Below are 17310 nucleotides of genomic sequence, written 5' to 3' on the forward strand. Positions count from 1 at the left end.
GCAACTGGAAGCCCAATCTGTGTGATCTACCACCATTACAAGGTGACTGTAGGTCCCAAGATGAGCAAGACTGTTTCCCAGCATGGGGGACTTCACAGAACAGGCTAAGGTACAACCTGCGGAAGGGGAAGATTTCCCAGCTGCATCTACCTACAGTTTTGGGATGCAAGACTAGCCTGGTGTGATGGGGGAGAAAGGGATGCAGAAGAGCAGCCTAAATACAGCAGAAAGGGGGGTTGGGGGAAATGCCTCCTTTTTTTTACCACTGTGTTACAGGACTTGTCTAGTGATTTCAGGAAAGGGCTAATGGCAGAGGAGACAAGTAAATCTACAGCTTGTTACCATGAGTCTGGCCTGAAGTTTTCTGTGCATGCAGGAGGGAAGACTGAGGCTAACAGAGGAGGTGGTATAGAGTATCAGGGAGATGATCTTGAGAGAAATAGGCAAGAACCAGTATATAAAAAAAGAGGGCTGAAACATTCCTTATGTCCTGGAAAACAAGATATAGATAGTCCTCACTTACCAACCCTATTGGAACTGGAATTTCCATTGCTAAGCAATGCGGTTGTTAGGCGAAACATCACATGACCACACCACTTAGCAACGGCAGTTTTGATAGTTCCAGTTGCAGTCATTAGGCCAGAACTGCACTGTTGTTAGGCGAGGACCTTGCACTTCTCCTGCCAGCCACACTTGCCTCTGCTTCAACTCCCCCTTCCCCTGATGATCTCTCCCCTCTCTGCCCATTTGGCCACCCTGCTCTCTGCCACTCCTGCTGCCCCTGCTGCCCTGCACCCCCAGGTCCCTACACTCCGCTGCCCCCACTGTCCCCTGCCACCCCCAGCTGACCTTTGCCATCTTTTTCCTCCCACTGCTGATGAGGGGCGGTCAGCTGGGGTCAGCAGGAGTGGCAGAATGCAGGGAGGCAGAGGGCAGAAATGGCCAAATGGGCAGAGTTGGGGGAGAGATACGAAAGTGGGGGGAATGCCCCTGCTGTCATAAATGTGGGCAGGCTGCCAAGTGCCCAAACTTTGATCATGTGACCGTGGGGGCACTGCAGCAGCCATAACTTAGGTAGGCTGCTCCCTGATTCATTGGAATATAAGAGGAGAGGAGGTAAAGCACAATCAGGCTTGCAAGGTTCTGTTATTATAGTCTATCTCAATGAAGTATAATTCAGTTCTTCCAGTAGAGTTTACTTCCAGATTTGGTCTACCCAAAAGGGCTAACATCATTCCTTTTTTACAAGCAACATTATATAATTGACAATTGTACATGCAAAATTGTACAATCAATGTCTTTCTGGCCTTATGGCTGTAATAAAGTTATCTGATTTACAGCAACATCACACACATTCAAACAAATAAGTGGAGGTTCAATTGCATGTCACAACTGCCATCTTGAGTTTTTGACCTCCCCATGGATGCTGCTGGATCTGAATAGGACTTTACACCAATTATATGGGGATATATTAATGTTAAAGAAAATTAAAATGCAACAGTTTGCAACACAACTATAGCCATTTTTCCATGCATCTAATAATGGAGTTCACAAAGTTTAAGCCGTAAACTTTGATGGCTTCAGCTTTAACAAGTTGTATTTGATTAATTAAAGTAGCCTTGTCTTTTTAAGGTTGCATGGAAGCCTGAAAAAGGATGCAGCTATTTTAAAAGAATACCATACTTGCACTTTTGAACTGCCCTAAATTCAGAGATACATTTTTTTTTTCAATTCCAGTTACAGCCAAAGGAAGCCTCTTTCTTACATCAGGCTATACAGAACTGTATAGAAAGGCATGTAGGTGAGTAACAAATGCAGCATATTCTTTTCTGCGCCCTGATATACTGGAACATAAAGATTTAGATTTAACAATGATAATGGATTTACCAGTTTTGGAAGTTGCCTATGTATAATAATCATTCTCCAGCATTAAATTGCTGTTAATGCAGGAAGAGTAAACAGGATTACCATGTGCCAGTTCTATAAGGCTGGGTGACCTAATGTTATGTGCAAGTATTCCACTTATGTTCTAATGTGATGCAAATGTGATACTTTGAACAAGTTTATTTGTTTATATATCAAATTTATTTATTTATATATCAAATTTGTCACTGCCCATCTTGTTGAACGACTCTGGGCGGTTTACAAAACAGTTCATCAACACAACAGTTATTGGATGCAGAAAACAGGATTAGCCGGGTGAATCTCCATTGACTGGGATTTAGAAAAGCAACATTTTTGAATGCCAGTTTATGAAGCTTCACTAATAGCCAGGCTAAGCCTATATTCTGCATCCATGACAACAATATTATGAGAGGTTGCATATAAATGGAACCTGATGCCACTTAATTGCTTGGTATTCTTTTATTAGCACTCTGCATATGTTCAGGAGCATGTCCTCTAACAAGTGTTCCTGCTGGATGCAGATCTCCAACAGAAGGAAACCCAGAACTTCTCATGTAAGATAGTGACATTGTAAGCTTCTTCTTTTCCTATCCATATATATCACCATTCATGTCTGTCACAGCTTCCTTTTTCTGTTCGTCAAAACTAGAGTTGTGCTTGCTGGTGACAACAATTGAAGATGTAAACAAACTTATTTCCTGCAGAATTATTAGAACAACACTATGCCACTAGCTCTACTGGTCAGGGACTTCTGCTTTTTTAGTTTTTTAATGAAAGCTGAGAACCTAAGCTAAACAGACGGAGGTGGCCTGTCCAGGCAATTTCCAGAAAATTGGGTCATATGATAACCCTAGGTGTCAAATCTGTAGATCTAAATCAACTATCTGTACAATATTTTAAAAAATCACAATGCAGGTATTATCTATAAGTCAATCTATAAATTATAAATCTATTTAAAAAATTAAAAGCAATCTTCACTCACTTCAGGTTTTTTAATTTCTTCAGTCACTGAGTTCAAGACGTTCCATCCATCGAAAGACCAGAGACCTTGATAAAATGCAATTCCAATAGCTCCAGCCTCTGTATTGGTGTTTTGAAAGGCATCTTGGAAACTGTGAGTTTGCCCCTGAGCAAGCAGCACTAGTCCTCCCACCGCGATGACCAGCAGCGCCAAGAGCTTGGCAGCTGTAAATATGTTCATCACAGATGTCGCTAGCCTGACGCTGAGGCAGTTGACCAAAGTCAGGAAGAGGATGCAGCTTATAGCAGCGCATTTGATCATGACCTGGGGTGGGGAGCACCCAGAATAAAATGGCACCATAGCATATTCTGCAAAGCTCAGCGAGACGGCTGCTACCCCAGCAGGCCTCACCACAATGATTGAGGTGAATGCAAAAAGAAAAGCTGGAAGGGACCCAAAAGTCCTCAGGATGTAAATGTAGTCACCCCCAGATTCTTGGATTAAAATTCCCAATTCAGCATAGGACAGAGCTCCAAAGATGACTACCAAGCCACAGGCTGCCCAGATAATGAGACTACCGCCAGGGCTCCCAATGTTATGCAGTACCCACTCTGGGGACATAAAAATACCTGACCCAATCATAGTTCCAGCTACGAGTGAGATAGCACTGGTCAAGCCAATTTCTCGCTTCAAGGTCAAGTTCTCTGCCATCTCACTCGGCTGAGCAGCTGAGCTTCGGAGGTTGCTTCTACTCTTCTCCATGGTAGGACTTGCAATGCTTGTTTCTTCAGCAAAATGGGGCAGTTCTGTCAATTGCCAGGAATAAATTAGACTTCATACTTTGAGCTAAGTTAATGATTGCAGGTACTGAGTGTCTTCCCATGTTTGCTGGTGTACATGAAGTTCTCAAAGCCCTACCTTGTATGAAATGTTAGGGTTTTTTTAACTTGCCAGAGGCAATGTAGGATGTCAAACACAATAGTGAATAGATCTTGCTAAGCATCTTATCCTTTTGATCTAGATAAGCAGACAATCTTCCTGCTCTTGGGGGCCTATTTTATACAAGATTGCAGCAAGATAAGTAGTTGCCATACTTTGTCCCCTGAGGTGATTAAAAAAAAAGCAATTGGTAATATTTTACACCCACCTTATTACAGTAATAAGATATAATAAGTGAATTGCTTAAAGTTGTTTGAAGTCCTGTGAAGTAAGTATGGTATTGTATCTGACACACTGGCATTGTTCCCACAATATGCTTAGCTATGTCAAGGGAGAGGTCAATGTGTTGGAGAACACCAAAGAGGAGTTACTTGACCCAGCCTACTAATTCCTAAGGAGTTGGATTCAGCCTCAGAGTGTTCCAGTCATGAATATGACTAACTCTGTTTAGTCAGCCATGTCATGGAACTCAGTGAGCTGCCCTAATTTGTCTCCTTCCTCCTCCAAGAAAAATTGCTGAACAAAAGGAGGTTTCCTCCCGCCCCCCCAAAGCAGGGCGAACATTTTCAGTTTCATTGTTGGAGTCCTGGTAGCAACTCAACAAGACTTCCTAACATCTCCTGGCTTCAGGGGCAACAAAACCACACACCACACAACACAATCGAATGGGGAAAAAAGCCTCAATGGTGCCCTTGAGCCTAACTCCTGAAACAATCTAACATGCTCCCACCTGCACCCAAATGCAAACCAACACCAGTACTCAAACAGAAATATGGCCACACCCCTGTAAGAACCAAAACAACCTCAAATGTTACTGAAATGAATAGTACCAGTGGCTACCAAGTTCATGAGGGAACATCACATTACCTCCTGGCTGCCACAGCCATCACCATCCCATAGAGTCCACAGGGTGAGGACACTTAACCATACAGTTATTTATTTCTGTGGGGAAACAAATACCTACCCCAACCCGCCCCCACAACACAGGCACACAGAAGAAGCTGTGCCAATCCCAGCCAGAAGGAAACTACACAGACATGGCACAATCCCCCAGCAGCCTTCCATCTGGTATCAGCACTAGTTTTATGGACACTGCATCCTTCAATCCTAACCACGTCTGGAGCAGGCAGCAGGTTCAGAGATCCAGTAGAATCAGGATCTTTTATACTTTCATGGAAGGCAGCCCATCATACTGCTTAGGGGTTCTGATCTGCACAATTCTCACACTGTATCACAGTACCTCCTTACTCCATCCCACTTTGGTGTCAGAGCAATAGAACAGACCTTGGCAAAAGCAGCTTGTGCGCTCTTTGGGATCACTTGACTATCAACATTCCAGCTAAAGTAACACCATTGGTGACTTCCATGGATGAGGCTCAGATATTGGTGAGTGGAAGAGAGTTTCCATGCTGGTTTTTGGAATGTCCCTCACAACACTCAGCCAGATCACCTCAAAAATAGCTCCTTTAGTTTAACAGTAAGTCATCAAGATGTGTTGGCTGCGTCTGAGTGGCAGCTGGCTCTGACCCTGTACAAGGTAGCTTTCAATATTACCTACTTTTCCCTGAGTACTATATGTGTTATGGTTAAACAATTCTGTATCATTTTCTGTGAGATGATCTGTGTGCTTAATGAGTATTATGACTGTCATAAAATGGGAAACAAGGGAAGTTATTTAGGGCTTGGGGAGTGGGGGTATACCTTGGTGGTAATAGGGATGGATTCCTTCCACACTTGCATCCTTGTATCAGGGATGCGTGGCTCCACATTGTAGAACAGGAAATGCTGCTATAGCATGGTGCTTCAGGTTGTGGTGGATAACAATGTGTATTTCATGGGTGTCTTATGAAGAGGGTTCCAGTTCTTGTTGTGACACCAGTATTTTTGAGCTTCTGATTCACAATGTGACTAGAGAAGGTCTTCCTATGGTGGACCCATTGGCTAATGAATGGGATGTTGGTTGGTTCTATTGTCTAGGAAATGAGGCCTAAGCCATGGCTGATTATTTCCTACCATTTATTCCGCACTCTGCAGCAGCAACTCTTTAACTGCTACCACAGACAGAAACGTATAGTGGTTGAGTGAGTATCTGATTGCCTGAAACTGAAATAGACCAAAAAATTAGCTCCAGAGATGATTATTGCTTCTTACATTCTTCACAGTATCTATGAAGATGATGAGAATGTGTTGCTAGATGATATTCTTGGTTTGTCCTCTGAGCATGCAGCAGCGGACGCCATCCCAGTGAATGGTAAGAAGAAGTGGATGCCCTGCTTCAAAAACTTTTGAGCTAGTGATACCAATCATAGGAAGATGACAATGATCTGTGACAGAATCTCTCTGGGACCACTGTGTTTGTGTCTGGTATAGATGATGAGAAGCATATAGACTGCTGCTACTGGTTGGTTTTCTGTAGTTTGCTGATTTTGATTGTGCACCTGAATGCCAAGGATGTGCCCAAGTATTTGTGTGTGGTCCTGTCACTCTCTTTCTCTTGGTCTTGAATTGCATCATGCTCTTTGATAGACATGTCTTCTTTGCTTTTGTTGTCTCCCTCCTAAAATGCTTTGCAAAAAGTGTGGGAACATTTATGCCAGGGATCATTTTTAGCATATTGACAGTCTGTCAGATGGTGGGGAAAGGTGGTAGTGGTGTTAGGCAGGGATCAGAGATGTGAATAAGATGGATGATTGCTGGAAGGTAGGGTAATCAAAGGGACAGGATGCATGAATGAATAAGGATTCTAAGTCATCATTTGAATCAGTGTTTGAAGTACTGTTCTTTGGTGGCCTTTTCCTTCTACTCTCCATTTTCCCTTTCTCTTTTCATATCCACTGCTGCTTGCTTAGCTAACAGGAAGAAATTGCTGATATCATGAAACTTTGCCAGCATTTTCCTACTGCAAGAGTTCATGGGATACCAGGAATCTTGTGCCCAGTGTCTTCAAAACTGATTATTTTTTACACATACGTCCCTGACAGAACCACTAAACGCTGACTGGGCCATTCATGTTGTGGAATAAGGTCAAGGAGCATGTTCACACATATCACACTAAGCCAAAATCAAATGAGCCATTTTTGGCTGTGCATCCTTGCTTGAAAAGATAACCCTGTCACATGATGATGGAAGAGGCCATAATGAGGGTCAAAGCAAATGTGTTACAACACAAGCTAAAGACCTAGTTTCATTCTGGCATTTGCAGGTAATGAATTAAGGATACTTCACGTGAGATCCTGGAAGGCTACTCCAGACAAGCTATCCAATACTGGGTAGTTGACTTATTTCTTACTTTCCTTACACAGCCTAATCCTATGAATGTTTATAGGAATGTAAGGTCACTGTGAGTTCCGCTGAATTATAGCCTTTCTATACTTCATCTTAGTTTTCTCTGCAAACGAAAACTATCTTTTCCAGTTATTGGTCAAGAATTCTAAAACATTTATATAGCAAAATGAAAAGCTTCTAGGAAAGGCGAAGTTTCCCTTCCAGTATTTAGTCAACATGCAATCTGATCCTGGGCATATTTACCTGGGCTATACTTACAGGAATATGCAGCAGATTAATATTTAAACTCACTTTTTGCATTCCAGGGACCAGCAATGCAAGTTTACAATATGGTGTGCAGTTATCCAGTGTTCCAGCCAATCAGCCATGTCATCCTCTAAGATATTCTTTCTCTTGACCATTTTTTTCATTCCTCCTGGCAGTCAGCTAGAATTCCAGGGCCACTGAAAACATTCAGTCTTACTCGGACTTTCTGCTTTTTGGGTTCTGCTTTTTGATATTTTCCCTTTAAGTTAATCTGCAGTTCTGCAAAACATGGGTTTCCTTATGACTATCTGGCTGTGAGTAGTCTGGGTAGTGCCACTGAACTATATAAGCAATGGGTCTCAGTGTTAAGCCTGGAAGATAAAGAGCGTATCTCTAGTCAGTTGGCTAAAAGGGACTGCTGGGCTTGTCTCCTTTCTCCATTAAAGCTGCATCCACCTGGCAGTTTGCCAGGGCTGGTTTACTTTTTCTGGAAGTGCTGAAAATAGACTGGAAGATTCATCAGGGAAGAGCAACAACTGGAACTATGGGTATGGGAGGATCATAGTGATCCTCTTATTCTGAACCACACCTCAGAAAACCCTTAGTTGTTATTTACATGAGCAAAAATTGATAGGAGGACTGGCTAAGTCCTGACTTGTATGATTTGAAGGGATTAGCCTTGCTCAGATAATGTGCTTGCTCTGCTATGGGTTTGCCCTCAGCTGTATCATCATGCCCTCTACACATTCATATGCATCTCTCTATATTCGGCCATGAAAAACGTGTTCTCCCCACCTACCCTAGCTTCTAGGCCCAAATTGGACTTCAAGACTTCTTTGCCAGTTTGGCTGAAGTTTGCCAACCCTTTCAGAGCTAAGGAGGACATTGCAATATTCTGCAGCAGTATCCACTCGTTATGGCTAACCTACATGGATAAACCTTTTCTTTCTGAATGTATTGAATCCCTTTTTAAAACAAATGCAATTGAAATGAACCTCCAGCTGCTTCCATAAACTTACTATTCAGTGTTCTTGCTCATTACTGTGCAGAAGCCCAACATATTTCAGGAAATTGTTTTATCAAGGTCACTATACTAGCAACTTCTATCTGAAATGTATTAGCTGGCAAGCACCATACGCTTGATAAAGGAATTTTCTGAAATGTGTTGGGTTTACACGATACATTATTTTTGTTTCTTATTGGCACTTGAGATATTCTCCCGGTTATGGTAGAGGTGAACAGCATTCAGTGTCTGCCCTCTTTTTCATTTTGTTCTTCACTGAACAGATTGCTATATATTCTGGAATAAATTGCCTTGTACTTGAACAAATGAATTTATAATTGTATCCTTCTTAAAAGCTGGAACTACCGGACACAAAAAAGGCAGTCAGTGAACATATTAGCTGGGTTCACATATTGCACTGAGCCATAATTTGCTTAACCATGGTTTATTCAATAAATCACAATTGTTGGGTTTGCATGACAGGCTAAACTACAAGATTAAAGTTTTATAAACCAAACAAGCCACTTTAGGCTTAGCATGAGAGCCTTTTTTTTCTGTAAAGTGCCACAAGACTGCAGTAATCAGCAATAGGAAAAATAAATAATATAGACAAAAAAATAATAATGAAGCTTTAATATAAAGGTATCTAAGCAAGGAAGGATTTACTTTAGAGGAGTTTGATTGGTACATATATATTTCAGTGCCATTTTAGTGACAATTATTATGAGTGGGCCTCTCATCTTGGTATAGAGTAGAAATAAGAAGAGCTGGGATGATGGAGCTACACTTTGTAAAAGAATGCATATATTCCATCACATAACTCTTTAATGAAGACAGTGGGTGGCATCCGACCTTTAGTGATTCTTAATAAAGGCACAACAGAAACACAAGCGGGAGAGTAACTCCCACTTCTAGTACAGCTAATTCTGGAAACCAGATGGGTACATTCTGTAGTGTTTCTGGGACTGGATTGCTACAGCTAACTTTTTTTTTTTTTTAAATGATCCCCTATTGCCATCTACTGGTCTTTAAATAGTAAAAGCTTTATTTTATGAAATGTCGGCAGCTTGCACATAGTATGCAGAGACTGTTTCCATATGCCCTATAGGACTAATACTTGGAGAAGGAGCAGAAACCACAAAGAACTGTATCTTGCCATTGGGCAGAGTAAGACAGCTACTTTAAACAGGTGATTTGGATTATCACAAAAAGGCAAGACGTTGTTAAATGCATTTTTATGGCTGATGAAGGGGAGTCCTGGAACACTCCTTGTTTAAAGGAAGACAATTGTACCAATGAAGAACTGTACCACAAAATTATAAAATCTATGTACAATGAGATTTATCAGTATAAGACTTGTAGAAACTCCCAATTTTGCAGAAGTACAAATTTAGGGGAAAAAAATCAAAACCAAACAAGACCAAGATGGAAGACCCACTAAAAACAGCTCAGTGAGGACTTGGATTGACCAATGACCAAGTAAGTATATGATTGCAAGAGAGAAACACTGGAAAACAGGGGCAGTAAAAACTCCTTTGAATCAAACTTGATTCCTGGTAATGACATGGACACATCCCTATTGTTTTCTTGGCATTTCTATGGCAATGGTTTGATTGTTTCCAGGATTTTTTTTTCTTTTATTCCCCTCCGCTCACCTCAGCTCAGTGGTCTCCAATTCAAGTATTAAATCAAACTCTGCTTGGCATTTTTTGAAACCAGACAGGGATGCTAGGTGCTGCAACAGTGGGAAATTTAATGAAACCTCTTTGAATATATTCATGGCCGATAGGGCCAGTGGGGAACTCCAACTACACGCTGTTGCAGGTTCCACTTTTGTGTGTGCATCTATGAAAGAGAAATATGGTTTATGCTTATATTAAATATTTTAATTCTACTCTTGCTCTAAAGATCACAATATAAAATAGTTCTTCATTTTGATTTTTACAAGATTGTAAGGAAGACTGGACTATCACCCTCTATCAGCTTTAACTCTTTTAATGAGCTTCTGTTTTTTACCCTATCTATTCTACATGAACTCGCTTACAATGAGATCTATTATATTTCATTTCTATTTCTATTTCTATTTCTGTATTTACTTACTTACTTTTGCTTTATTTTTGTGTTGCCACAAAATTTGTATTGCTACCCCATCCAAAGTCACCACTGGAGCAAAGAGAGAGCTAATTGGTTTCTGGGCAAATAGCAACTCAGTCTTCATGGAAGTCAACTTCATCTTGTTTCTCCCCATGCAAATCCTCACAGCAGCAGGTTAAGGCTTCTACTGCATCACTGCTTGGCCTGTGTTGGAAAGGTGTATCTGGGAACGATCAACAGATTGATAATATCTCATCCCAAATCAAGAAATGATCTCTTCTGGTGGCTTCACATAAATGAAATTTGCTATTACGTATATCTAATATTGAAACATTTATTTGTGTTTACTTTCTGACTTCATCTGAATCACCATTCTTCACAACCTTATTTCCTCCATCCATCATTGCCAACTAGTACAGCAATGCACCTGGAGGTATCAGGTTAGGGAAGGCTTCTCTACCTCTGTGATAACTTTTCTACTTAGAGAAAGCATTGTGACATGTCTAAACAGCACTGGGAGAGACTGCTGCTCTGAAAGTTTTTACTTTGTCCTTCTAAGCTTCCACAGAATCTTTGCAAACCAGGAAGAAAGGAATGCTTCCAGTTGTAATCAAGCTGAGCAATGCCACTGATAAATGATAGTGGCCATACCTGGAACTCTTCCCAGTTTCCTTGACAGCAGCATGCTGGGATGGAGCCCTATGAAATGCTGAGTCATTGGTTCACTACCCAAGGATTAAAAAAAAGAGCATAGTTCTACTTTAAGGCATTTCTAGGACTACAGAGGTTTCTACATACAGTAAGCTTAATGAGAAGTCTATGAATGCCAGGACAGCCATGCCTGAAATGCAAGGAGTTAGCAATTTTGCGAAAAAAAAATAATTTTAACCCAATTCCCAGTGAAACAGGAGAAGCATTTCAAACTGTATTCACAAATAATAAGGCCTTGGAAGACATAGGCAAGCATGAGCCAGGCCTCTCAGAACTATAATTAGGACATAACTCTTACAGAGATGCAAAGGACAAGCTAGTATGTGGTATCAGTGATGAAAAATTCATGACTTCAGCCTGAATCACAGAATCTATCCTTTGACTCTGCTATAAAGCTTCTCCAGCATATGGAGTCAGTAAATAAAAGTATACAGGCTTTACTGGCTAGCAAAAATAAAAATGAAGAGGCTATTAATAAATATGTGAAATTTGCAGCACAGATAGCCTAGGTAGTACTTTAAAAGTAAATGGTCCTTGATGCATATATGGTAATTACAAACTTTTCATAAATCAGATCTTCCAGCTACAGCAATCACCTGCCTCCTAAATTAGAGTTCTTTTGCAGTATTAGTGTCCTCTATAAGACTTAGAATTAAGGCAAACAAGAAGCAAAGCAATTAAGTTCATGAGCTTCAATTGCTCTGTTGTAAATCTTTTAGCAGAGACCCAAGACAGAAATAAGGGCAGGCTATTAGAATCAGAGAGTTGGAAGGGCCCCTAGAAATCATTTAGCCCAACTCCTTGCTCAGAGCAGGATTCACTAGAGCAGTGTTCTTGAAGTCCACACATCTTAAAGTTGCCAAGGTTGAGGAACACTGCACTAGAGCATCACTGGCAGATAACCATCCAGCCTCTGATTTAAGATCTCTAGTGAAAGCGAACTCATTATGTCATATGGCAGCCTGTTTCACTAACTGATAGCTCCTATAGTCAGGAAGTTCTTCTTGATGTCTAGCCTGACCTTCCTTTTTTATAGTTTCAACTGACCAGATCTGATCCTACCCTTCTGGGGCAATAGAGAATAAGTCTATTATTCCTGTATGATAGCCTTTCAGACATTTAAAGACTGCTATCATATTTCCACTTAGCTGTCTTTTCAGTAGACCAAACATACCCCAATATGTTCCTTGTTAGGCTTGGTTTTCAGGCTCCTCCTTGGTTGCCATCCTCTGAACTTGCTCCAATTTGCCACTGTCCTTTTCGATCTGTGGTACCTGAAATTGGACACAGTATTTCAATGGGGTATGACCAAAGCAGAGTCAAGTGGGACAATTGCTTTATGTGATCTGGACTCTGTGCGCCTGTTAATATACCACAAGACAGCATGTGTTTTTTTATCACATTGCTGACTCATGTTTAACCTGTGATTGAAAGAGACACCCAGATGTACTACTATCTCCCCCAGCTTTAATATTGTGCCTTACATTTCCCCCACCCAAATGTAGAACTTTTCATTTTACCTGTTCATTTCTACCCTATCATCTCACCCACTGCTCAATTCTTTCTTTCTGAATCTTTTCTGTTTCATCTTAAGTATTAGCCACCCCTCCAAACTTTATAAGTGTCCCCTAAACTCCCTCATCCAACTCATTGATTAAAATGTTGAACTTTGGATACTGTCATTCAGCCAACTGTGAGTCTATCTTACAGTAGCATTATCTAGCCCATATTTTAGTATTTTATGAAGGAGAATATCATGAAGCACTTTGTGAGAAGCTTTTCTAAGGATCAAGGACACAATAATGATGGCAGTCCCCTGACCTAATAACTCTATCAAATGAGGTAAGGTTAGTCTGGCATGGTATGTTGCTAACTGTAATATGCCTATCCAAGTGCTCACAAATATGTCGCTTGATAATCTGTTCAAGGACTTTGCCCAGTAGATATGTTAAGCTTGCAGGTCTATAGTTTCCTGGGACCCCCTTATTCCCCTTTTGAAGGTGAGGATATTCTTTTCTTCCAGTCTTCTGGGACCTCACCAGTCCTCCAGGAGTTGTCAAAGGTTACCCAGAATAGTTCTGAGATTACTCTGCTAGTTCGTTCAGCATTCTGGGATATAACCCATCTAGCTCTAGAGGCTTGAATTCATTTTAATTAGTAAGTTCTCTCATACTTTCACCTTGTCTGTCAGAAACTGCTGTTCCCTCCTTCCCTCAGTGGCATAACCATGATCAACTTGGGCTGCTTTTCCTTTGTGGGAGAAGACAGGCAAAAAATAGGAGTTAAGAAAATCTGCCTTATCATCATCATCATCTATTATTAATTCATCACTCTCTCCTTGCAATGGACATACTCCCTTCAGCTTTCCTTCTGTTTCTAATAAACAACATTAACAAAAAGAGTTAATTGGGTATCTCTTGCAAGCTTCAGCTCATTCTGAATTTTAGTTTTCTGATGAGTTCATATGGTTACTAGAAACTTTCTTGTATTTGTATTTGGTTATGTTCCCCTCTTTCCATTTCTTATATGTGCCCCTTTTTTTCTTGAACATTTCAGAGAGTTCTGCATGTATCCATACTGACTTCTTAGATTTCTCCTGATTTTCTCTCTTGTGGGGATTGTTTGTGATGTACCTTCAGTATCTAATTTTGCAGAATTTCCCATCCTTCCCAGACACTTTTTTCCTTCAGGGTTTCAGGCCATTGGATACAACCTACTTTGCCACAAGAGTTCATCAGAATTGGCTATTCTGAAGTCCTATATGAGGTCTGACTCTTCCCACTTCCTCCTCCTCTGGAGATCACACATTCGAGGATAACATGATTACTTTCCACCAAGGTGTCAGTAACCTTCACTTCTTCAACTAATTCCTCCCTGTTGGCAAGGCCTAGGTCCAGTATAGCAGACCCCCCTGTTTTTCTTCCACCTTCTGATAAATGATGTCAGTGAGAAAGGAACAAGAATCTGCTAGACCTCTGACTCTTGGCAAAATTAGATTCTGTGGAGTCCTTGGGGTTCTCTGAACTTGGTACCTGGCTAGGTAACATCTTCAATGCTAAAATGGGATGGGGTTTGGTCTCTATTTATGTGCTGTGGCCTGCCTTGCCAGTGCTGGTAAGGGTGGGGGTTTTAGCACTGAAGATGTTACCTAGCCGGGTAATGAAACGTTTGCAAGAAAAGAACCAAACTCAGAGAACCCCAAGGACTCCACAGTTCAACCCTGAGCTACACATATTCACCTCTGAAGTTAGATTCTAGTAGATTTCTGAATATTGCATACCTCTTTGAAAGACTATTTATCTTTATAAAGACTTCATCTGCATCTTCTGCCTACCCAGGTGGCTTACAAATAAACTTCCACAATGTATCACTTTTGTTTCTTTTTCCCCTTTTATTCTTACCCAAATTAGACAAAGATTTGAATAAAACAAGTCAGAGTTTTTGCCACACAAATTATTTATTTGTTTATATTTATTACCGGAATCTCTATGCTGCTGTACTTCAAAACAGCTTTAAGCAGCATACGACAGAAATAAAAATTTAAAACACTGAAAATAGTGGCAATTAAAACATACTAAGATAGCACTAATCAGTGGAAGTAGATCATAATAAATACATGAATAAAAATATTAAAAATAAAAAAAATAAAAACCTGATACATTAGTAGTGCAAGCTCACTGGGAGTAATTGTAGGCTGAAAAGCCAGCTCATCTGAGAACAAGCTATGGGGCCAAAATCAGAGAAATTTCTAAAAGCCAGTCCAAAAGTCAAGCTGTAAGTTCATTCACAGAGCAATAAATCACATGATTTATGGCTTGGCACTCTCCCAAGGTCAGGGATTGACTCCTTGGTGTCTGAATCAACAGCCATCTCTACTGAGTCTAACTCATCCCTCACAAGTGTGTGACAGCCTCAGAATCAGAGAAGTCGGTAACAGTTACAGGTAGTCCTCACTTACTGACCACAATTGGGACCAGCAACTCCATCACTAAGTGCCATGGTTGCTAAATGAAAAATCAAATGACTGCACCAGACTTACACCATCACTTCTGCTTCCATCATTAAGCGAATCACCGTGGTTGTTAAGTGAGACATCATGTGAATATGACTTGCGATTTCACTTCCATGTTCTCCATTAATTCTGCTTGTTGGAAGCCAGTCAGGAAATTCGCAAATGGTGATCATGTGACCATGGGATGCTGCAACAGTTATAAATGTACACTGGTTGCAAAGAGCCGAAATGGCAATCATGTGATCACGGGACGCTGTGATGGCTGTAAATGTGACGATTAGTCACAAAGCTGCTTTTTTTCAACCGCTGTAACTTCAAATGGTTGCTAAACAAGGTAGCTGTAAGCGAGGACTACCTATAGGTAGAAGACAGCTATTCAAAAAGTGGACATTAGTCATGATGGATTAAGGTTCCAAGCAACATGTTAACAAAAAAAGGAAGAATTAAACTCAGGGATGATGAACTTTTTCCAACAGAGGTAGGCTAGAAATTGGTAATGGAGACAACAAATTTATGCTGGTACAATTTTTTCCTGACTCAAGGATAGGGGCACTGCACTTTAACTATATTCTGGGAAAAGAATTAATATTTCCCAAGACTTTGGTTACCCCTTCCATCTACAGGGCATTGAGTGGGTCCCTATTTATTCATTTTTTTTCAAAGTAATGTCCAGTGGTGCTACTCCTCAGACCTTAACTGGTTAGACCCCTGCTGCAGTCACCAGATCCATGGCTGCCACTCACAACTGTTCAAACAAGTAAATGGTAACACTTAAGGAAATAAAACTAAAGAAGATTAATTATAATTAAAGAAAAAATGTAACACTTTTTGGACCAATAATGACATATAAAGTAGAGGCCTGAGACTTATACCTGTAATAGGGAAATAAAGCCAATTATGATAGTTAATAAGATCATCTGAGCCAAAAGATGCTAAAGCAATTACTGCAGCATTTTTTTAAAAAAGCCTGACCATTGATATTCCTTTAAATTGTTCAAAGGAGCTTTTATAGAACATGCATCTGAGGATTCAAGTACTGCTGCACAACCAGCCTGACAGAGTTGTTTTTAAGATGCAAGGATTCTTTTTTTTTTTTAATGGGTTGGGAACACTGTTTGCTCATTGGTCTGGAAAATCCAATATTATTTGTATTGCTATCTTGCCACTTCTAGGGCATAATTATTCATGTTTGGACAGGGAAGGAGTAGCTGTTATCTTTAGAATGTAAAATTGCATAATAATGCATACATGGGACATAATTTAGGATTTGCACTGTCCTGCCAACCCTGGTTCTGCTTGTAAATAAATCAAAAGTAATTCCTCTATAGCTGGACTGCACAGCTGGGCTTTGGAAAGTTTATTGGGCATAACCAGGAGAAAGCAATGGGAGGGCCAGACAATCAATCTCCTTCCTTCCTGCCTGCCTGCCTGCCTGCCTGCCTTCCTCTGTAAATATAAAGTGTTTTTTCTGCCACTATAAAAATTACAATTTGGTGGCCACAACTTCCACAAGTTGTTAATCATAGGCTTTGAAGGGAGCTTCGGATTGCAACTCTATAGCTTCACCAAGTGAACAGAGATAAATTATCACCTTGGCTGTGACCAGGATAATTTTTGACATCAGGGGCTACATGTCTCCCAAAGTTTTGAGTGCAGTGCCCAGAATCCCTCCAAAAGCCGCTGGCCATTTTATTTATTTATTTTAAAAAATTCTATGCTACTTCCTGTTAAAAAAAAAAAATCTCAAAGCAGTTTACAATTAGCAAAGCAGGTTAGAATTAATGGTAACTTTTAATATGACAGACACAGGAGGCAACCATAAAGAACTGTAATTCTATAATTTTATCTTAACAGTTAAATGAAAAACTAAATATAATTTAAATATATTTCAACTATTAAATTAAATTACCCTTGTGCCCATATGCCTCTTTACTCTTCAGCTGTGCAGCATGCTTCCCAAAAGCCAGTCCAATAAAAGTTACATACTCTTGCTATATGGAAAAAATAACAATTTATTTCCAAAACTGTGCTACAAGTTTTTTGTAGCCCACTGTCACAGTTCCCTCAGCCTGTACTATTTTCACCACTCATAAAAATCCCTCCTTTGTGAGAACTAAGTGGAGCCTGTATGTTCAGAAGTAGTATACAGTACTT

At 40.4% G+C, this 17310-nt stretch overlaps 1 protein-coding gene across 3 annotated transcripts in view; it reads right to left on the reverse strand.

The window, feature by feature from the left end:
• Positions 1-17310, reverse strand: part of LOC103058999 (b(0,+)-type amino acid transporter 1-like) — a 50322-nt gene that overhangs the window by 30917 nt on the left and 2095 nt on the right. Inside the window, exons 2-3 of one of the 3 annotated variants that reach the window (XR_003084209.2) lie at positions 12319-12418; positions 8772-10656 (exon numbers count right to left, since the gene is read on the reverse strand). Coding sequence is in view for 2 of the 3 variants with exons in the window: in XM_007423762.3 (XP_007423824.1) it covers positions 2888-3628 (741 nt within the window). In the remaining variant the exon portion in view is untranslated. Of the gene's footprint in view, positions 1-2887; positions 3810-8771; positions 10657-12318; positions 12419-17310 lie in introns of those variants that run through there. The other 2 variants (XM_088135727.1, XM_007423762.3) reach the window with 2 other exon arrangements.

This window comes from Python bivittatus, unplaced genomic scaffold, assembly GCF_059951505.1.
Source record: "Python bivittatus isolate LINGU-HERP-01145 unplaced genomic scaffold, Pbiv_v1 ctg000020_np1212, whole genome shotgun sequence".
NCBI classification, from domain to species: domain Eukaryota; kingdom Metazoa; phylum Chordata; class Lepidosauria; order Squamata; family Pythonidae; genus Python; species Python bivittatus.